The following is a 23,967-nucleotide window of genomic DNA, read 5'->3' as shown; positions in this document are numbered from 1 at the left end:
AAATAAATGAGTTTAGTGTTGTGCCTGTACCATAATCACACTAACCAAACGGTGAGGTGATGGAGCCATCAAGCTGTCAGTGTGTTTCATAAAGATAAGGCATGAAGTTGCTGAGTTGGGGATGATTGCTGCTTTTTCCCATGACTGCACTGTCAGTGCTTGCCATCAAAACAAATGGCCTAATTTATTTAACGCTGCACTACATCGATGCAGGTTTCGCATCTTATTAGGGCTGTCATTAGAAAACACATACAGGGAGTGTATTAGATTTGATGTCTGCCCATGAGCTGTCATTAACATTTTGAAAGTAATCTGTGACTTGATTCCTTTCATATGATGTTGTTGGCTAATTTAATAGCTCAATGTCTGTTCATTTGTCCCCGAAGGATCTATTTGGAAATTATGAGCTATAAACAAAGATAAATGTGTTAAACAGTTAATTCTTTTATTGGACTTTATTGGCTGAACCGTTTTAAGGTCAGTGAAACAGCACTGTTGTGTGTGCTTGTAGCGCTGTTGTCGTTTCCATGGAATTTCCTCCTGTGCGTGCACACACAGCCACACACAGACACACACACATGCAGTCACTGCAGGGATGTAATGTTGCTAGGCAACATGTTGAAGACAATGGGGCAGAGCAATTGGTTTAGCACTGATTCAAAGGTTGCAGGGTGTTGGAGTTACACCAAGCTTGACCTTCCTCCAATCAGCCCTTTTGTCGCCTGATCTCGTCACCTCTGCTCCTAGCGAACTTGAGCTTTGCGAATATATAGCTGAACCAAGTGAAGAGAGACAAAGGCTTGCGCAAGCCAACACTTTGGAATCAAAGGAATCCAGAGAGCATTTATCTGAGAAGGATTTACACTTTTGCCACTCTTCGGAGGCTCTATGGAGACTAGTCTTAATTACAAGAGCTGATGTGACAAGGCTAGTTTGTGTTTACTAATCCTGCTAACTAGCAAAGGACAACCTCTTGATGTTGACAGCTAAATAATATTTGCTAACTTGTCAGTAATACTGGGGATGTACAGTATTCAGTATACAGTTTTCCATAATAATACCTTTAGTAGTAACTACTGTTGCTGCATATAGAAGAATATAAACTGTTCAAGGTGTATTGGTCAGCTGCGTGGTTTTGGTGATGTTTTGGGAGAGCTGTCACACCACATTTAAGGAGAATGTTGACCACATTTAGAGGCAGGATGAAAAGCTTATTTTCATGGCTGCATTGCACTGCCTTCTTGATCTGTGACTACAAACTCAAGCCTTTTTGTTGTTTGGGGCTTTAATTTATAGTTGTAGAGAGAGACCCAGATCATTAGGGGTAAAGAGAGGAGGATGACATGCAGCAAGGCACTGCCACTGCAATGAGGGCTACGGCCTCATTTTAAGGGAGGGCCCAGCATTTGATGTGTATCGATATGGATAATAGTGGCTTCTTGGTACTTTTGGTACCATTGGTTTTTCAAAAGTATACTCGTTTTTTTGATTTTTAAAAGTAAAACCTAGGGGTGGAACGGTTCACTAAATCCACGGTTTTCGGTTTGGTTCACATTGATTTTTCAATAGATTTTTCTACTTTTAACACTCTGGAAATACCATAGATGAGCACAAAATAGATCCTAATTATCCAACATTTACCATATTTAAGAATCAGTTCAGTGTTTCCCCTATCATTATATCAGGTCAAGTCAATTTCATTTCTTTTTAATTTCTATATAGCACCAGATCATAACAGAAGCCATTTAAGATAACCTTTCATATAGAACAGGTCTATACCTCGTTCTTTTATTAAACAAACTAAAGAGCTGATGTTGTTTATCTTATTTGCAAGGCAGCATGTCATTTCAGAGGCATGATGCGTGAGTGTTTTGAGGCGGGGGAGGAGCTCACGGTCACTGCTTGTCGAGGACAGTAGCCTGACTGCAGAATGATTTCACGTCAGTCTTCAAAAGTCACCAGAGAGAGTCACTAGTTGCTTTTGATTAAAAAAAGTTTGGAAAGCCACCAAATGTAGCGAGAAAAGAAGTTGCCAACACTCGTCTCCATGCTGTGGTAAAAATGCCTCCCTGTATTACTTGATGCGCATGTCCAGAACCGAACAGAACACGCCTGAACCGTCCCACCCCTAGTAAAACCATACTTGGCACTCACATCGCCTAGTGCAGGAGAGAGTGGAAGAGTGTGCTTCTGGCTATAGTTTTTTAGTATACTGATGCTCTATCATACTCTATACATGACCAGTAACATGAGCTGCGCTTATTTCAAAAGTCCATTGAAGAAGCCAGCACGCCATTCTAAGGAAAACTTAATATGAGGTAAATATTTACAAGACTTGGATTTTGACAACTGTGTACAAATTTCCCACCTGCATGTCATATGTGTTGTTGGACAAAAGGCTCGTCACCATAGTAGGCAAGGCCACCACAGTTTTTACACCATGGTAGTAAAAACTGCGGTGGCCTTGTAAAATGGGATGAAAGCGTGTATTTAAACCACAGACTGTGAATGTGGTCCATTTGAGTCCTTGTGGGAGGTTGTCACAAAAAGGGAAGTTATCACTGGATGCCAGAAACATTTTTGTACCAGGCTATAAACATCTTTATTTCTGCTGTGAAGTTGGACATTGTAACATGGACGTTGATGGGGATTAACCTTTGGAGCCAGTCCTCAGAGGGCGCAGGTAGAACTGCAGTTTTTGACACTTGACACCGATTTGGCATCATCTCTTGGCTACAGAGGTTGCCGCTTGGCTTTAGCCAAAACCACAATCTACCTCAAATTAATCCTGTTTTCAACAGCTAATGTTAACCTTTTTTTAATGCCGAACTCCAACCAAAAGAGACAACAAAACCAGGTATGCACAGTATTATCAGCAAGAGGTTGCTATTGACAGATGTGAACAGTGAAATATCAGTCACATGCTAATACGAATGAATGAATAATAATTGATTAATGACACACAGTCAACCTGTGCTCTAGTATGAGAATGGTGTTGGTCTGGACAGCATCCACTGTTGGAGGGGTAAATCTGTTTTGCTGTGTGGGGAATGACTTTATTTAATCTGTGACTAAGATTATTGTGCAGAGTGTCCATTAGTTTCAGGTTAATTATGCTAAAAAACACATAAGGGAAATAAACACTGTTTCTCCTGACTGGCTCTCGGTGTGTGAGCTATATCTCTTTATTTACTTGTTAGTAATAGAATTGAGTGCTATATCCTTTGTTAGCTCCCTAGTGAGTCACTGACATTTGCGCAGTGCCCTTGAGCGTAGAAACACAGCTGAGGTGCTTCTTCAGTAATAACAGTCTGTTGGTGGGATAGATGCTGAGGCGTCAAACACATCAAAGTTGCTGTAAGTAAACATACCGCCAGCACCCAGAAGGACAGTCCTTGATCAGAGAGATAACTATTAAAACCACAAAAACACATTCAACATTGCATTTATACTTATATTTATGCTTTTTGAAAATTCTTAATCTGGATAAATATTGCAGGAATTATGGATAGAACCTTCTCACAGTTAACATGACAAAATTATTATAAAGAAATAGCAACGTTTTGCAGCAACCATCATTCAGCCGATTACATCGCCCCAAGGTTTAAAACTGAAGTGACTTATTAGAGACGGATTCCTGGCTCTCCCCTTTTGTCACTCAGCCTCATTTGTTGAATTGATTAGCCAACGCAATCATTGATGCACCTACAGGGCAAAATGATAAACGATGCCACTTTGAGCACAGAGGTCACAGAGCCACACTGCTCTAAGCTAAAATCAAGTGCGGCTGTTGAAACTGCAGCCGGAGTTTTCGCAAGTGTTTGGCTTATTATCTTAGGTGCTCAAGATATGGATTTTGTGCACAGACGATAATAACAACATCTTTAGAGATTTACAGTGTGTGCTGAAGCATACAGGAGGATTGTGCAAGTATTTTCTCTATGATCTCTTATTTTGTGTCTGTTTGCATTAACAGCATTCTTTAAAAAACAAAAATCTGCACTTCTTAGTACAAATAGGAAGTGATGATGGACTCATTTATGACCAGCAGCCATGAAAAAAAATTCTGTTAATATTTGGCCAATTACTATGAAGATTCAGATTACAGATGAAGATGAGGAGGAAGGACAGAAGTCTTTAAATGTTTGACATAAAATTACCATTCTTTTCTAAATGCGTCTGTCTGTTTGCCTGTGAGAGGATAATAAGGAGGAAGCTGAGCACATCAGTTTGTTCTTTAGCTCTGTTTAAACAGCAAACTGACTTGTTTGTTCTTCAGCCCTCCTCCCTGTAAGCATCAATGTACTGTATGTGTTGCAGTGGAATGTAGCCCCGCTGGTCTCGACATGGCATACAGGTTTCAAAAGCATGTTTATTATTGTGGCTGCACTGGGCTGGAGTCTGCGTCGGAGGTCTGTCCCAAATCACAACAGATCTGTCACTCTTTTCTCTCGTTTTGTCACACTTTTTTGTGTGTGGTTTTCAAGTTAGTCAGCGAGATTCACATGTAAGCATGAGTGGCTATGTTTGATTCAGTTATGGCCTTGCTTTACACTGGAAAACCATGATAATAGAATCACAGAGGCTCTTTACTTCAAAATGTGCCTTAAGAAGCAAAAGGTTTACAAGTCACAGTAATAACATTTTTTCAAGCAGCAAATTCAGTATATTTTGACCATGTGAGTGCTGGTTGTATATGAGATCACGGCTTCCTGTTTGCACTGAGGAGTGTAGAATATTTTGTTTGTTACACAACCTTCTTCTTACATCACTGCAATTTGTGGCATATTTTTCATTTAGACACGTAAAGTCAAAGGTTATATTTTGTGGCGAAGATGCATGCAGGGAGCATCTGAAAGCCTTTGTTTCGAGAACCTTACATTTATTTAAGGAAAGCCTTTTAGGGGTTTTTCACTGTGATGGCAGAGAAGTAAAATGTCAACATTTCAGATTCTCAATCTGGCTGGAAATGTGTGAGCAAGAGTGAACCAGTTACACACTCTGCGCCCCAAACAACCACTGTGCCCTTGAGAGGGACAGCTGCTGCTGCTGCTACTGCAGCAGTACAAGGCTGTAGTTGTACTGCACTGCTGCTTGTCTGAATGTGTATGTCTGGGAGTGTGCAGCAGGCAGAAACAAGCACACTAGACTTTTTCCCCCCTCCTTTTTAAATAAAGGTTTAAAAAGGGGTAATCTGACATATTCACAACCGACGCTGAGTTAGTATTCTGCTGTTCCTGTGTGATGTCCTAACAAGCTGTCACAAGAGATTTTGGCTACTATCTCACAAGCCACAACTGACAAACACCCACTCAGTTCAAACATTAGTCACATTCAGCTTTTCTGTGCCGAAGACTGCAGAGGCACTCTGAGGGTTCTGTTAGCCGAGCTCTTCCCAGCGGTAAACACAGCAATCTCAATACTCCATACCCAGCAGTGAAAGTTCCTGTATTTTAATGTAGTAGTGTATGCATTGGTGCACCGCCTGCGGTAAAGAAATATTCAGAAAGAGCTACAAAATAGGAGGAATGGGCTGTATTTGTAATAGTGGTTGTTAAATCTTTTGCAACAGTGACATGAAGATAATAAAGCCGTAAGCAGTTAATGTACACATCCCACCAACAAAACTTAATAAACCAAAACAAACCCCCAGCCTGAATATATAGCAGAAAAGGCAAGACAGACATGTGTGACCAACGATAGCATCTTAGCTTTAATAGTTAAAAATGAATTCATCTCCACCCAATCCTTATTCTGTTCATTAAATCTTTAATTTGACAGCCGTTGTGTTTAATATGGTTAGGTAAATTGAAATTTTTGGAAGACACAGGGTGTTCCCTCTACAGAATTGTGTTGTTTTTTTTGACATCAGATTTCTCATTTAATTAAAGCCTAACATGGACATGTTGGTCTGCATCACTGGAACAAAAATTTACGATCAACCACGACTCCAGTCTGCAAAAAATGTCTGTAGTTGTGAATCTGATTATCTGATGAAGGTTACACAACAGTGGGTTGGACTGAAAGCAAGAAAGAAACAAACAAATGAGTGCTGAGTGGACAATATGCTCTTTGTTGTCGATGTGGTAATTTGTGTATTCTTCCGGTGGTGAGTTCAGCTGTATCAGGAATTCTCAGTTGCACAGAAAGAACCTCATCTTAATTATATTGCTCCTTTAGCAGCACGCTCTTAGCACTTTAGACCCATTATAAATGGCTTGCAGTGAGAAAATTGACACCGTGGGAAATAGCAAGGTCCATCATTGTCATTTGGCCTTCATTATGAGTGGCACTCTCTTCCCATGGCTTGAGCATTGGTGTATTTTGAAGCACAGCTGAGATTTTCAAAAGATTGCAGCCTAGCAATTGAACATAACAGTCAAGTTGCCTGGGATAAATAAGAGAGCACACCCCTCGGTGAAACTTGGAGGTCTGTGTCCTTCATCACTCTGACAGGCTTAGGCAGGTGATAAAAATATAGATCCCTCTCTACTGGATGCCAAATCTGTCCTCCTGTCAGAGCGAGTTGTACCAGGCTGCAGGAGCAGGAAAAGGAGGAGGTGCTGGCATAGCTCTAAATATTTCCAGATGCTTCAGGCTTAACTGTGGGAAAATCAGCGGAGAGAATAATCAGTGGTTGGCTAGCCGTAAGAGTCCTGGAGGACAACTGCAAACGTTTTCTTTGCAGTAGTGTTTGACTTGTGGGTTTTTTCAAGGCCGATGCTGGTGGGTTGTGGATTAGAGCTATACTAACAGTGGCTCTTTTGTTCATTAAAATTAATTAGTTTTTCATTTTCCCATCGAAGACATAAGTATTATGGAGGAAATTGTTAAAGCAATAACCACTGTTTCACCTAATATTAGTGATGCTTTATTATTTTTACTGTAAGTAGATGCATATTAACCCTGACTCCCAGATGGATTCTTTGTGAAGTACAAAGTTGGATATGCGCTTCCACCAACATCTGTAGCCTACACAAGCAGCCTACGCTGTTGTGGCCATTTATACCTGCACGCACAGAATTCAGTGTCAGAGGTGAAGTTTTTGTGCCACTGTGTTGTGTGCCTTCTTCTTTACTTCCTCACAACGGCAGCTGAAATTGAGTGTTCAACAGTGGTTACTGAACTTTTTGCCGCATAGCTTAATTTTGTGTGCTTGTCCAACCACTGAGAGACATGGATAAGGGTTAGGGTTATGGATTTTTTATTTAAATGGATTTTTTTTCAGATGTCAGCAGGTAAATTTGACAATTCATCATCTTCTGTTAGCTCCAAATAAACATTATCCTCTCAATGAGCTGTTGAATCTGTAAGAAAGCAAATTTCATGCAACCAAGCCATACAATACCTTTTTAAAACAAAAAAAAAACACAATCCGTATGTACAAATATTTTTTTGTACCCATATCTTAGGAAAAATACACCCTCTCATACCATGCTGCACAACTAAACAACAACTATACCCAAACTGATTTATTCTCGGTACTGTTGGCTTCATAGTCTGTCATTCTTAGTTAGCTATCTAGCGAGTTTTTGGCACTTTTTAATAGGGTTGGGCGATATTGGCAAAAAAAATAATCACGATTAATTGTGGCATTTAGCCGATAACGATTAATTTGACGATTAATTAATGACAATTGCACTTGCATGTTTTTGACTCTAAATCGGCACAGTGTTCTAGCATGATACCGACAAATCATCAGTCAAGTTAACTACTTCATTCTAACAGGTTAAGCTGGTAAGTAGTGATTAGTCACCAACCAGCCATGTTTGAAATATATATTGATAACAGATGCGCAATGCACAAACTGCTTCAAAATAATAATGAAGCAAACATTAAAGTTGTCCTTAAAAATGTCCTTATCTTAAGGTCACAAAGCAGTGCATATTAACACAAAATTAAACAGGACAACTACGTTCAGTAAAAAGTCACATCAGTGATTATTTCAAGTTAAAAAAATGTGTCTGTGCAAATGAACCTGTGACTGGAATATGTTGCATACTCATACTGTAGAACAGCAGCAGAAAAAACATTACAAACAAACCGGACAATTCCACATTTAAATGTATGTCTGTGCAGATCAACCTGCCTTACGTTCTTCCCGGCTTAGTTTGGTCGTAAGCAGCACAATGACTAAACGTATCGCGGATTGTATAGTGGAATTCTTTCCAATATCTGCTGGAGGAGAATCCGCTGTTGTAATGTTTCCTATCTTGCTGTGGAGTCCATAAATAAAGATCGGGAGCCACTGCCCTCTGCCATTATTGTTATTGTGGGCTCACATGTGCGCGTGTGATGGTGAGAGTACGTCGCACACAAAAATGTGTCATCATGACGAAGTGGCAAATATTAATCGGTGACAGTTTTTCTGACGATTAATTGCACACGATACGATTTTGCACAAGCCTACTTAACAACATACAACATACCTACCTTTTTTTAATTAAGAACTGCAATTTTTGAGTTGGATGTACTGAAGCGTAGCTTGTGTTGTTCCCCCCCCCCCCCCCGCATTGTTAGCCCTGACACTATCGCCATACCAGACTATTTTTATCCGTCCAGGATAACATGTTGGCATCCTTTTTTTTCAGCCCATAATTCCTCTCCGTGTCCAAACACATGCTGACAAGAAATAGGTCTGCAGTGGCCTGGTGCTTTACAACAGGCTGCTGTTTCACATGAACAACTCCACTCACACTCTCATCTTACATTTATGTGCCTCACGCTCACGTTCTCTTCCTCACTCTCTCTCTCTCTCTGGCTTTCTCCTGGTGTGTAAATGATGAAAGTTAAAGTAATACAAGAAACCGACAGGGGCATCTGGCCTAATTCCAGTAGAAAATGGAATTGGATTAGTGCCTCTCTCCTCACAGCTGTGTGTGTTTGTGTGTGTGTGGGTCGACAATCAAGGCAACAATGGAGCTCGGCAGCAGCCAGCTGCCCGGCACAGAAACGCTGATGAACAGTGAGGAAATAGAGCTGCCACCGCCGCAACTGTGGCTGCTGCTCAACATCTTCCTGTTTGTGTGTTAGTTGATGGGTGTGTTTTGTGCTTGCAGACACATCAGTCATCCACACTACACCGATCATACTCTGGATTCAGGCTTTCGTATATATACACAATGTTTTCTGATCTTTAGCTGATAATCACACACTGTATTTATCCACTAGCTTGCTGCTACAATTGCATCTTTGCATCAAAAGTACCAAACTGTAGATTACATTTCTCCCCTTTTGTGTTCCTTTTGTTTTAATTAAATGCAGTGCGGGTCCTAAAGGAGACAACATTTATGAGTGGAGATCAACTATCCTGGGCCCCCCAGGCTCCGTGTACGAAGGGGGAGTGTTTTTCCTGGACATTGCCTTCACACCAGACTACCCCTTCAAACCTCCCAAGGTAAGTGACGCCCCTCAGCTATGTAGCACAGCACCTCCCACCCCTCTTCTCCCCTCCTTTAACCCAGTGCTTTGAACAATGCCGCCATTGTCCCAGCTGCCTGTTAGCCTTTCACCCTGTTGTCCAACAACAATGACTTGTTTAAGGCTTATTCACCTGCAGTGTGTTTACAAAATAATGGGTGACAGCCTGAAGACAAATGATGATAATAGATGATGATAATGTTACTGTTCTCCTGCCAAAACAAAAGAAAATATTGAATGTTGTGAACTGTTTTTTTTTTTTTACAGTGGATTAATCTCCAGTGTTTATGGGACTGAGACAAAATAAACTGGAGAATGACAGAATTCACGACCCAGAGCAACTTGTGTTTTCAGCTCTGTGGATTAGCCAATATTTGTTTGCAGGATCAGTTCATTGTTGATTTGAGTCTTCATTGAAAAGGAGAAAAAAGGAAGAAAGAATATCGTCAGACTTTTCCTTCAAGGTGTTTCTTGTTTTGTTGTCTCCCCCTGATATGCATGCTGCAAGCATTCAGCAGCATTTGGCTTCCCTCCAGTGAGCCTGTGTGTGTGTGTTCTGCTGATGCAAGTGTGTGTCAGTATTTACACAGTAGACTGGCTGACAGCGGTTGCCACCTCGCTCAGTTTGAGTCGTGCTTCTGTTTTTGCCCTGGGTTTTGGTTTCAGGTCTCAAAATAGTCACTGGGTAACCTCTGACATCTATTTAGAGACGTATGTGTGCATTTCTATTAAATAAGTAAACAGGAGGAACACATTTCTCTATGTCTGTTATATTTGTCTGTCAATCATTAGCTTTGTGCTGTCACTTCATTTCAAACCTAAACAGTAGATCTGATGATATTCACACCCAATCATAACATAGCATATTTATAGTGTCTCTACTGTTTCTTAATGCTGAAGGTCATAACTACACCGATCAGCCACTGCCTTTTGAAGTGATTTATACAGATCTGGTTACTATGACACCTATCAGTAGGTCGGATATATTAAGCAGAATGTGATTATTTTGTACTAAAAGTTAAAAGCAGGATATAAAAGGAAGGATTTGAGCAACTGGTCTGCAGTGGTCATTACTAGGGGTTATCTAATGTTTCCAGTCAGCTACCGTCATGCCATCAATTGGCGATCCATTCGTGCATGAGTGAAAAGTCTGTGCAGTTTATTGTTCACACTGTTTAAAAAAAGACTCCAGTCAGATAAAGGATGCCGCTGCATGCAGTCACTAAATGATTAAAGGGTAGGAATATATAAATAATGATGGTACGCAATATCAGTTTTAATGCAGTTATTCAAGTTGATTTATGAAGAGACATAGCTTTTCAGCACTAATCGATCAACAACTACTGAACACAGCAGCACTGTCTGTACGAAATTACTGCACAAAGAACATGAATAATATGGCCTCAAAATGCTGACTTATTTGTGCTTTACTTGTTCATTATTTAATAATGAACAATAATGAACTTACCCAAAGAACACATGGCACCAGGTTGCACTATGGGTAGAAAAGTGAACAGCTTGACTCTTTTGGCAATTTTCTGCTTGGTAAAATTGCATCTTCCCATTCCTGTGGATGTTACTTTGACAACTAGCTCGGCATTATAACAGACAATGTCCACGCTTTTGATTGCAACAGTATTATTTCATAACAGTGGCTTCTTTTAACACCAAGCAACAGTGGCACAGGAATGGTTCAAGATGCCTTCAAATTTCCCAGATCTCTATCCGATCCAGCATCTGCAGGATGATCAAGACAAACAAGTCCCAACCATGGAGGCCCCATCTCACACCTTCTAGTATCTGCTGCTAATGTCTTCATGCCAAATACCACAGTACAGCTTCAGCGGTCTAGTAGAGCCAATTGTTTGATGGGTATCTTTGAAGGCAGAAGAGGCGCTACACAATAATTGACATTCCCTGTCACTAAACATTTAGGTTCTTGTACATATAGGCAGATGATGATGCAGGGTGTCTAGGTCGGTCAACTCTCATTGTCTTTCTTATATTGCACATTACAATATTGTTTTGTTTTGTGCCTCATCTCTTTAAATGCTGTCTGAGCATATTCAGGTTTTGGGAATCCATGCAGCCTGGATATTTGATCCACAGTGCAGTGTCAATATTCAGGAGGAGCTGTAAGCCTAACGCCTTCCTGGCAGTTCTCACTGAGGGGGAAACTGAGCTAACCCAAACTCTTGGCCTCCCGCCGCCTTGTTTTTCCAGTCTGGCTGTGAACTGTGCCATCCAGCAGCTCACCAACTCACAGCCACCAATCTGACAGCTGCAGCTGCTCACTGCGCTGGCTCGCTCACTAATGTCAGGATGATAGGGCCAGTTAAGACCGCCGCTGATATTCTTAGATGGATGTTAGGGACAGCAAGGACGTCGCTTCAGTATTTGTACGTTAGTCCAATGTTACAGGACCTGGCCACCCAATGACAGTTTAAGAGATTAGACTCCTCTAACCAATATTATCCTCCTATTTCTTTACAGCTTTAACTAAATTCCACTGAACACTCTGCACAACACTAGTCTCACTTTGTGGAATAGGCAGTTTAAAATGTCATAACTGCCTTACTATAAAATGATGTGATTCAGCTGATCCCATTAGGCTAAAACTACTGTTACTGCTGTGGACAGTGGAGATGAATGCAACAACAGATAATGATAGAGGAGAATGCTTTGTCACAGTTGAGCCAAATGTGGGTGGAACTTGTTCATCCTTTGGATTCACACCATAGTTTTAGGCTGGCAAGACAGTGTTAACTGTGAGATGATTTTGTATTCAAGAGTGTGCAGTTTCTTCATCTTAATGACAGTTTATATTTAGGTTCAGTCATTTAATTTCTATATTTAATTTATAATGATTTCTTTTTTCTGAATAAGTGTTAGTAACAGTATTGTGAGTGTACTACAAAGGGAGGAATATGGCCATTGTCACTTGATTTTAATGTGTGAAGATAATCAAGTCAGAAGTTTTCTTCTAAAGGGAAATAAAGTCAGACTTTTGACAACAAAGTCAAAACGCTGACTTTTCTCTTGGAATTTAAACTTGTTTTCAATTTAATCTCAGAAGTCTGAGAAATAAGACTACATTGACTTTAGTCTCAGAATTCTTAAACAAGACTGAGAATTCTAATTCTTCTCCAATTTTATCTTAATATTACTTTAATCCGTGAATGACATGATTTTTATCTGAGAATTCTGAGGAAAACGTTTTTTTTTGTTTTTGTTTTTTTACAATACCTGTAATCTAATTCACCTAATCTGTACTAGGGGGACCTGAGAAAATTCCAGGCATCACTAAAGAGAATGTATATCATACATGATTAAATTTTTATCAGCATAATTAGATCAATCACATCATAAATTAGTTATAAAAGATTAGCTGTGTTCTCCTGAAGAACAGAAAAAAACTATCCAACAGTGAACCTATTGTTTAATTGGTTTAGTCATGAACTGAGACTGGTTTATAAATCACTAAAGTGTCCACAGCTCCAAAATACATTGATTATCTTTTATAAGATTACTTTCAGATCATCTGGGACAGGTCCACTGTCTGTCCACACATTTAGAAATACACTGGTGAAGCAGCAGAGAACAGCTGTGCTGAAACCTTCAGTGCCTTTCATTTCAGACTGAAGACTTTTGTTTGCTGCTGCCTTTTCTTTAAATTATTACTGTCTTATAAGCTTTATACCCATTTCTATCTATTGAGCTCATTTTAATGGTTTCATTTCACTTTTTTTTAAGGATTGTGTTTAAATATCCTTCATTTGTGTCTTTTGCATTGTATGCTTGCTGCGAAGCACTCTGTGTTGCCTCGTGCTGTTTAAATGAATTGGCTTCGCCTTGCCCTCCTGCCTGAACCTACAGTAATGCTTATTAAGATGTCGCAACTACTGTTGTTCATATATTAAAATGTTAGGAATTTGACTTCAGAGAGATTTATTTTTATCCTCTTTCCAAATTATTAATGCTCAACCCTGAAAACAAATGGCTGCACGCCAATTACATTTGCTGTATTCGTATCGAGGTATTTAAGTGATCTCTCAACAGCATACTTAGGGTTATTCTCCAGAGTGAGAACAAAAGGAGGATACAGAGGTTGCGTATAGCAGCAGAGTGATGAAACCACAATACGGAGGGGATGTTGGATTAGACTTGTAGCTTTTGTTACGCAAAGCCAGCATCATAATCTATTAGCATCAGCCGTGATGGGATTACAGCCTGTTACTAAGACCACACAGGCTAGCCAGTGATCTGTTTCATGGCTGCTGGGCTGCCAGCATTAGCATGCCACTGCTAACCTGTCTCAGCGGAGGTGTAAGAACAGAAGAGAAGCGACTCAGACACGAGACCTGCCCCCAACCAGTCACCATCAATCACCTCTACCTCCCGCCTGCCTTTCCTTGTCACATCTCTGGAAATCCTTTCATGTAATGGAAAGCGCCCTGTTTATTGCTCTGTCTGTCTATCACAAGTCAGTCGTCGTCGCCTCTGTAATAGCAGCGTGGAACGTAGAGACGGGAGGATTCGGCTCTCGTCTGAGGGTTGTTTGTTTCTTAGAAAAAAAAGTGAGACCTGAAGGGAGGAATGGAGTGTTAATGAGAGGACAAAGGAGGAAGGAACTAGAGGAGGGGCAGGCTACAGTCACAGAGACAGGAGAAAAGGCAGAAAGGAGCTTTCATGCCTGAACCGCCAGTCTTGGTCAGCAGTCTCAGCGCTAAGGAAGTAGAAAGGTCAAAGGTCACTCACTTAATGATGTTGCGCTCCTTGTGCTGATGTTAGGCACTACTGAGCACCGGAGGCTCTCTTCACTTCAGCATTAGGCAGATCCACAGAGACCAGCAGCTTTAGTATGAAGTGTTTGATCGACTTAAAGAGAGCAGCAGCTGCAGTCAGCAACGTTTTACCATCATTTCTCTTCAGGCTTTTCTGAAAATTTAGCTATCCAGATATCTGTTCATTTGGTGAACATGTTTCATTTAAAATTTTCACCTCATTTAAATTTTAAGCTGAATCAAGGTGTGTCAGTTTATGCAAAGAAACATACACATTTTAGGATCCATACAATCTGGCTTTAATGTGATTGACCTACTGTAAAATTACTGAAATAAAAAACTTAACAAAACAGAAAAATAATTTCACTTTAAACAGACCCTATGTTTACTAAAATAAAAACTTTGAGGACCACTGTGTAACACATGGTGTAGCTGCAACTGTTTGTAGTACAGCTCCCCTGTTTGAGTGTTTGAGGTGAAGACCTGACATTAGATCCTGATTGCACCATTTCTAATTATATGAATGACATTAAATCCCTGTTGAAAGATGAATTCCCCCCACGAACAAAGGTCTAGATATCTGTTTCAGGCTTCTGCTGAAGCTGACATATAGCTGTAATAAAACTAGGTGGTTGACTATATATGATGCCTCATAGTGCACAGAATGTTTTATCGCCTTTCAGGTAAATGTTTCTGTTGTACAGCACAGTTAAGTCCCACAGTTACAATTATTTTTTTTAAAAACAAAACACCAATAGTCAGACAGATGCTGATAGTGAGCAAGCAAGTAAGGAAGTTTTGTTAGTCTGCAGTGTGGTGCTAAAGCTAAGGCCTTTTAAAAATGTTATTTTAATCTGTCTCAGAATACCTGAATTATTCAAACCAGGTATTTTATTTTTCTAAAGAGATGAAAGAAACCAAAGACAGCAAGAAGGGGAACAAACGTTGATTATATGGTTGCTAATATATTTGCTAAGTAATTGCAACATTACATCTATGTAAATAAATAAGTATAATAGTACTGCACTTACTCAAAAGTCAAGATGAAGCGTTGGCATTAAGCATTAATCAAACTTCCTCTCTTTTTCATTCCAGGTGACATTTCGTACGAGGATCTACCACTGCAACATCAACAGTCAGGGGGTCATCTGTCTGGACATCCTGAAGGACAACTGGAGTCCTGCACTCACCATCTCCAAGGTCCTACTGTCCATCTGCTCCCTGCTCACCGACTGCAACCCTGGTAAGAGCTGTAGCATATGCAGACACACACACACACTGTGTGTTTCCCTTGTCATATCTCTCTCCAATTTGAGCTGTGACAGGTTGACTGACATGTGCATTCTGCGTGGATAATGTACATTGAAGTGTGTCACTTTGAGGCTACAGTACTTTGCTGCGCAGCAGCTGCAGTATCTGGAGAGGTAGTTGTTGGAAAGAGTGCTGGTTTGAACTTGAAGTGCGTAACATTGCATGCCTCATGGCTTCTGGGCTTTTAGAAAAAAAGGGTGTTATATAAATGTTTCTTTATGGCAGCAGGTGAAAGCCAAACAAGTTAAATTGATTTTACTCTACATTTTATTGTGTTTGTGCATAAGAGGCGACAATAAAATGTACAAAGAAACACAATGCACATTTCATTATTAACGTTTTGTTGCCTCTTTTGATTTTTGATTAGATTTTGAAACAGCTACATAGTACCAATAAAATAGACTTAATCAAACAAGCTTTACAAAGTGATTTGTCAGGTAAGCACCAAGCGAACAAACAAACAGTCTGTTAGCAGTTAATAGACCAAAGAATAATCCACACAGAGGCACAGGGCGACACTATTAAATTTACATTATATCACAGCAGCAAGTATACAAGGACAAAAGAACAGAGAAGGGGTTAAATCATTAGGCAACAATAAGAAATAATCAGAAGTAAAGATATAAAATTAAAGTAAGATAAAATGAAGTAACACAACAAGGATGTGAGCGAAAACACAATGTCTCCTTTCACCGCTATACTGAGCGGTGTATAAAGGAGGTGTATAAAGGAGACATTGTGTTTTTGTATAATTTAGCCTAAAGGGAGCATATAAATTGAAGTGACAGGTGAAGTGAATAACTCTGATTATCTAGTTATCAAGGCACCTGTCAGTCTTTCTTACCTGGGGAACACATGTCACCATGATGCACTATGGGAGGACAGTGACCCCAAATTCCCCAGGTCTTAGTCCAATTGAGCGTTTTTAGAATGTGCCAGACGATCAGAGCTGATCCATGGAAGCCCCACCTCGCAACTTCTTAAGAAGACTTAGGAAAAAATGTCTGCTGTTAACGTCTTGGTGCAGATATTACAGCACAGCTGATCAAGACTGTTATGGAGGCAAAAGGCATGACATCAGTTACATGAGCACCCCTTGGACAGAACAAGCTTGTTAACACAAACATGCCTTTGAGGTGTGTATGTCTGACATGCAAGCAATGCTCAAAGTGTTTTTCTCTTATCAAAGTCAGTATGCCTACACACTGGTTGAAGGAAAAGCTGATGTTATGTTGAACTGTTTACAGATCCATAGATGACCTTTTCAAATCTGACCTATCAGTTGATTCAAAATGAAAATATTAATAGTTACACCTTTTACAGTAAGAACATATAAGAATAGAAAGATGACTGACACCTCAATATGGGATCACACTCCTATCTCTGTGTAACTACATAATGTAGCCTTGTCTTATTATTGGCATTCATCCTCTTCCAATAATGTGCTGTAATCTGTAAGCCTGGGCTTTCCTGCTCCCTTCATTGCAGTTCAATCACTATTTAACCAGGACATGCTGGCCAAACACAATCTTGTAAACAGCTGACAGAAGACATCAACATTTTTAAAGCTAATTAGAGCCACTGTGGCCCAGTTTACCCACACTACAAAGGCCATGCTGGGAGAACAGGGAATTGAGTCTGCCTTTTATGGACCAGTTAAACCTAGTTCAGCCGGTCCTTAAGACCAGCGCAGTTAATGTCTGCTGGTGTTAAACTGAGCAACAGAGGTGGTAAAAAAGGCAGCTGTAACAATCTGTCCGGTGTCACCACAATGAGGTTCAGACTGTACCGCAGCAGGAGAATGACAGGTGATTCAAGACATGAATAGAGATGAATAAGATGGTTAGGAGGAGGGGGCCGGGAAGCGATATTACTGATTGTGAAGACCTCTGTTGATAGCATGTGTCCCCATTGCAGGGATTACTCTTTGATAAACGTGCCAATGATGATTCTCCCCCTCTGTGGGCAAAAACGAGAGCACCGTTTCCTCTCCTCCTCCCCGAACGTGTTCAGACTCTGGCAAGATGAAATGAGATGATTCCTTTTAAAGTATGATACAAAAGAGATCTGACAGACATCCAGGCCCCTCAACTAACCCCTCCTCACTCTTACCCGCATACTTTTCCCTCCCTCTTTCTGCCTCTTGCCTCATCAGAATCAGTCCTTCTCACCACTTAGTGGAGTTTTAAAACCCAGCCTCAAGTGCTGAATGTGGGCCGTGGATCTGAACGACCCTAAAAATATCTCTTCCTTCCGCCTGAAGATTTTCTTTCCCATGCAGGCGGAGATCATTGGCATGTAGCTCATTAAAGCAGGGGAAGAGGATGGAATGACAGTTAATCAACCCTCCCAGGGCTACCAACCCCGCCGTCACGCCACACTGAGCCCTGTATCACAAGCTGGTTTCTACCTGGGGCATCCTAGTGCTTCATGCCATGTCAGAGCTAGTATCTAGGCCACAAATCCAGCCCCAGGTCTCTGTCGGATGTTTTTTTTTTCCTACCCATCTTTCCTGGCTCAACAAGGACCAGAAAGTAACCTTGAATTTTTTAACAAAGCCAGAGAGATTCTTGCTGCTGGTGTCTGGGCTCGATCGTAGATCTGGCTGTTATTCAGACAGTTTTGTACCTCAGTAGCTTCAAAGGTGTCAGTGTGTCAAACCGGTAATAACACCTTCATCAACTAGCCTCGCAGGAGTGGTTTACTAAACTCCCTCTTGCCTTCAGATTGGCTGAAACCCCAGTAGGAACTGATCATTTACAGGAACCTCCCACAAATGAAACATTCACCTTTGTGTATTTATTGAGACTTACGATCCGGCAGGTTCAACAGGTAGCATAATATCAATAGAATAAACCAAAAAAGTGATGTTTTATTTGTTGCTTATCTCACCCAGTCAGCCCCACATATTGTCTCAGAGGTATGTGTCATAAACAAGGTACTGGTATGTGTTTTATCCTTTAAACATCACTAAAGAGTTCTCACAGGGGAGGTTTAAGCAATGGGAATTAGCAGAAAAGCAGCAGCTGTACTCTTGAGTACATACGACTACGTAATATTTTGTTTCCATGACAATGATCTTGTCTACTGCTCACGTTCAGATTTTTGCTGATCATCTACTGCAAAATGGAAATTAGTCTTTTTTTTTGGTTGGAGTAATTTCTGTCCAATACATCACATCACATTAAGGATGCTTATTTTAAAAAGATTTGAAAAAGGCCAGTGTATGTGTGAAAAGTTGGCCTCCTTGCTTAGGAAAAAAACCTTTTAGAGAGTTTTCACATCTACAGACTGTAGGTAATTTTTTTTCTCACAGTGCAGTTTGTTTAGTCTAGCATGAATGTGGTAATAGGACCAAATCATGCTCCAACAACAGGTTGTCTCGATGTGAAAGAACTGCAAACCAAAATAGCTGTGATTCACATGATTTGAAGGCATACGGTTATGGGTAGACTTTCATTTCTTTCGTTTGTACACCCACAAGGTGCTACGGGATCTGTCGTCTTGGTATCTGACTCCAGTGCACAATTAATCACCAGGGCGACGACCAACCTCCATTGTGAAAATGGTCACGCAGTAGTCTACAACACAGGTTTTTCAGATCGCATAGTATTTTATTTTTTGGGGGGGGGGGTTTTAGAGGAAGACAGGACACACTCTAACATGTACTGACTCACCTCACTGTGCTTTCAGGTGCCACATGATCGGTTGAATTGCTACTCTGTAATTTGGTCTTTGAAAGTTCTGGGTTCAGTACCCAACCTTTTGTCTGACCTTTAACAGAGTAGATGCTCTCTTGTGGTTGGAAATGATGAATTTTGGTTCGCTCTGTGTGACTAGAAACCAAGGGATCGGGGCAAACCACCTAAAAACTTGACTGATATATTTCTCTGTTGATATTGACAGTTGATAAGGGGAGATGAAGGGTGTTTATTATTGTATTTGTTAGCTGTATTTTTTAAACAACATAATGCAGAAAAAAATCCTATGGGTATTGTGTTGTTGTCCGCTTTGACATTTTTTATTCTATTTAAGTGTTACATACACTTCCTCATACATCAGTCATATCAATATTGAAGAATGTGTTGTTATTCAACTAATCAAAATAATGACATGTTCAGCTAAACAAATACCAGCAGCCTTCAAGGAAGCATTTCAGTTTTATTCAAATAAGAATCTAATATGGTAGCTAAGACAAACCACACTCCAGTTTCAACAGGACTTCTGTCTTTCCTCTGTATTTGCATAAAAAACTGAATAAATGTGTTGTAATATGAAGCCAGAATATGATATGTAAGGCTCCATTCATCCAGAAATATGGGTATAAGCCTGTAAAAAACCCCCATCATTGAAACCCCTGCAGGGATTAGTGCAGAAGGGTGTTTGTGCTGCTTGTTCAGCCAACCTCATCGCGCTGCTCCGTCAGCAGGCCAAGCCCCTGCAGGAGACAGTCTGAGCCGAGTGTGTGTGTGTGTGAGTGGAATTTGTCTTTCTGTCACCTTCCTGAGAAATTGAGCAATGGCAAAATCAATAGAGATGGCTGTTGACTGACCAGACGTGTGCGGTGTATCAACAAACGGAAGCCTCCCCACAACCTGCCGCTGATTAACGGCACAGTGCGTAGTTTACTGCGCCGGTGATAAATGTGTCGGCCGCATCATACGTCATGCTGTGCCAGCCTGACGTCAGACAGCAGGAACGTCTGGTCTGGTTTGTTTTGACTTACAGCTTTCCTGTTCACAGGTTGTGATAAAAAATTTTTCTATACATTCTGATGAGCCACGGTGGTTCTTCTACAACTTTGGGCTGTGAATAGAGCAGGTCGGGTAATTGGATGTCAGACAACCCTGTGCGACTGTATGTCCTGATAAATAAAACATCACCTACACAGCTGCTGGATCGAGAAAATCTGAGGTTTACGTCAATGCTGTGGGACAGATTATAGATAATCGTGCTCTCTTTTTCAATCAGTATAAATGTTCTAGCCCTGTCTCACTTGATGCTGTGTTCTTGTGTTCTAGCCGACCCACTGGTTGGAAGCATCGCCACACAGTACCTGACCAACAGAGCTGAGCACGACAGGATAGCCAAACAGTGGACCAAACGCTACGCTACATAGACCAGCTCTCCAGGACCCCCCACCCCCCACCAACCTCACACACACACACACACACAAACCTCCCTTCCTCTGGAATCTATGGAAGCACACCCACCCTATCATCCACCTTCCCCTCCCAAAATATGAACTGTTATTTGTTCCATGCTGACTTGAAAAGCTTCTTTTTTATACAAAGAGTCTATTGGGATTGTATTTTCCAATACACTGAATGTTGATATGGTCATGAAAAGCTTTAATACTGTTATTGTTCTCGTCGATGTTGTTGTTCTTATTGTTATTGCATTGTTTATAACATTGTCGTCATCTTCTTTATCTCAGAACGTGGGTGTATTATTCCCGTTTTACGTGATGTAAAAATGTTCATACTGAGTGAGTGCATTTTATTCCCCTTTCCTCTGGCTCATTGTTAATATTAGTGCATGGCATCGGATTATGTGTTCATGCGGTGGACATGTAGTCACGGTCATTATTTCTGTAACCCCCCTCCCTACCTCTCCTGCAAAGTTGTGGCATGGAGTGAGCCCATCATCATTTATAACGATAGTGATTAGTTGGCTGTAAATTTAATGCCTTGTGAGAATACATACGCATTGAATACTCAATTAAACACTGGCTGTAATGTGACGGAGCATGTCTCAATCTGTTGTTTTAATATGACGCCTCCCTGACCACTTCCTGTCAGAGATGAGCTTTCGTAGGCTCACCACTGAAAGCCGGATGGTTAGGCAGTGAAAGGTAGGACGTCATTGGGGTTAAAAGAAAAAGTCACGCAGTATACATGCATTTACAACAGAATGTGTGTGTGCAGCCAGACAAAGTGCAGTTATACAACATGTGGTTTATAGAATGCTTGCATATACGCTTACATTATTTTAGCTTGTACACAAAAACAAAATCATTTCCTAAAACTTAAAAATAACAGGGTTCAAAATAAAAAAAAAAAAAGGAATGCTAATCCAGACAAATCTCTTTAAAACTACTCCAGATTTGATGGTCTCCTGGCATGGACCCTGGTCTTTAATCCACTCCACAGAATTTGATCAGATTTAAGTCAGGTCTTTGTGAAGACCAGTCAGTAACACTCGCTTTGCTCTCCTGAAGGCAGTTCTTCACTAGAGTCGATGCTTCTGGTGGTTGTCATGGTGGAAGAGGAAACCACGACCAAGACCCAGTTTTACTGCAGACTGCTTTAGGTTTTCCTTCAACATACTCTGATTCTTTTTCAGACTAGACCAGACCAGACTTTCAGTTCCAGATGCACTGAAGCATCCTCACAGCATTATACACTATACATGTTTGACTGTGGGAACTGTGATCTATACGTCTCTCCTTCCTCTCTAAACAAAGTCAACATCTCCAAAGGACACACTTCCAGGTTGTCTCTAGCAGACTTCAGTCTGTCTTGGAGGTGTCCTTTCTGCAGATGTGGAGTTATTCTTGGTCTGCAGTCTGGCAGTCCATTCCTGTGCAGGACTCTAGTGGCTGTGGCTGTGTTTGACTTTCTTGATAAAACCTTTTGAAAACCTCTTCCTTTGAAAAACTTTGATAAACTTCTATATTTTCTCCTGCTTTGTAGACATTAACAGTCATTTTTCTCAGGTCTGCCTTGATGCTTTCACAAGTGTTACAAGTGTTAGGCAACAAGCACACAAGTGTAACAAGCACAACTTGTTATACTGCGTGTGTGCTGCAAGACACCAATCCTCATGTATTACTATAAATCAAATGCATACAGGGCCATTTAATTAAAGCACAGTCTACATAATCCCAGTAAATAACAGTAATTTGTTAAAGCAGCACAGACTTAAAAAAGAATGACATTTTCTTATACGGCTAATAATTGTGTCTCACATCTAGTCTAAATATGTTGCAGGTTGTCATATAAAAAGCTCTTTGGATGGATGTGAAAACCTAAACTGTGGCCAGAGTGGAGAATTTCAGCCGCCGCTGCTATCAGTGGAGTTATGTTACCAGTGTGGTCCATACTCGGATGGCTGATCTTATGCTGTTGTATCAACAGTGTGTCTTCAATATGCAAACAACATCTCAGATAACATCTTTTTTTAGCGCAAGATTACACACGTTATCTTGTTTCTTCATCTTGTGCTTTTTAAATGACACCTCTAGCTTCTGTTTTAATTTCTTCCTACATTTCCCATAATGCCTCATTCTGCAGCAGAAGGAAAATAAATGAGCTGCAAAATCAGCAAAAGTGGAGCAACAGTGGCAGAGTTAATTATGGTTGACAAATCAGGAGGAGGAGGAAGAGAAGGAGGAGGAGGAGGGAGTCCTCTCTTTCGTCCTCTCTCTGCCTTCCAAGGAGAAGTCAGCCATGCATGGATAATAATGTAACATTTGCAGTGAGAGGTAGGTGATCAATAGGAATGAAAAGGCCAAAGTTGATCTGTGAATAAACAACCGCCTGGTCTGCATAATAAACAGGTGTTATGCAGGATGGACATGTTATTACTGCCAGCACATCATGTTTAACAGCACTGCCCAGAGCCTTATGGTGCATTTTACACCATTATGGGGCCTCTATCTTTAAGAAGTTAAATCCAACAGCCAGCAGAATTTGCTATAAAAATTCAATAAAGGTGCCAATTTATAACTGTCCAGACACTTTTGTTTAATGTATGTTTAACCTGCAATACATTTCACATGCAAGGCCACTTGATGGAACGCTATAATGGCCTTCTAAAACTGTCACTCAGGTTCAGGCTGCACTGCTTTAGTGCTGGGTAGTAACTCAGGCTAATGACTAACAGTAGTCTGGGTTTATTACCTCTCAGCGGGTTTTGCAGTGTTTGTGTTGGGGCATGTCCTTACCAATATACACATACCATTTCATTTGTATGGATCAAAGAGACGGCGGCGCGCTTTTACGCACATGGCACAAGGACGGTAACCAAACATGCACCCTTGGATACATCCCTGGTTCTTTTTTTTTGCTTCTATAAAGACATGCTGTATGGAGATTTATAAACATAAAAAGAGAAAAGTTGTTTGCCAAATTTCTGACTAACTTCTTGGCTTTTTGTTCAGAAAAGGGCGCTTGTGACAAATATAAAATCACTAAATCTGCGTGACAATGTCAGGACGTCTGGCTGCTGCGGGACCAACACTTCCGGCGAGATCATCAGGCACGCTCCATCTAGCGACAGCGTCAAGTTCATCACGTTAATACAGGGAGAAACACTTTTAATCCTCCAAAATAAAAGTGCGCACTGTTTGTCAATATATTCTAAAATCCACTTGCATTAAAGAAAACTGAATTTCTGTGTCAGAATTGTTGTTTCCACATAAAAGGAATTGGTTATTTGTTTGTTATTG

The 23,967-nt window shown here is 40.6% G+C and overlaps 1 protein-coding gene across 1 annotated transcript in view; it reads left to right on the top strand.

Annotated features, from left to right (window-relative positions):
- The window catches only part of LOC114432511 (ubiquitin-conjugating enzyme E2 E2-like), a 46,774-nt gene extending 25,516 nt beyond the window's left edge, over positions 1 to 21,258 (top strand). Inside the window, exons 4-6 of the mRNA XM_028400565.1 lie at positions 9,265 to 9,397; positions 15,300 to 15,447; positions 20,537 to 21,258. Coding sequence (XP_028256366.1) covers positions 9,265 to 9,397; positions 15,300 to 15,447; positions 20,537 to 20,634 — 379 coding nt within the window. The 3' untranslated portion in view covers positions 20,635 to 21,258. The remainder of the gene's footprint in view (positions 1 to 9,264; positions 9,398 to 15,299; positions 15,448 to 20,536) is intronic.
- Positions 21,259 to 23,967: the final 2,709 nt, after the last annotated feature.

This window comes from Parambassis ranga, chromosome 2, assembly GCF_900634625.1.
Source record: "Parambassis ranga chromosome 2, fParRan2.1, whole genome shotgun sequence".
Classification (NCBI taxonomy): Eukaryota; Metazoa; Chordata; class Actinopteri; family Ambassidae; genus Parambassis; species Parambassis ranga.
This window is presented reverse-complemented; position numbering and strand designations above follow the sequence as displayed.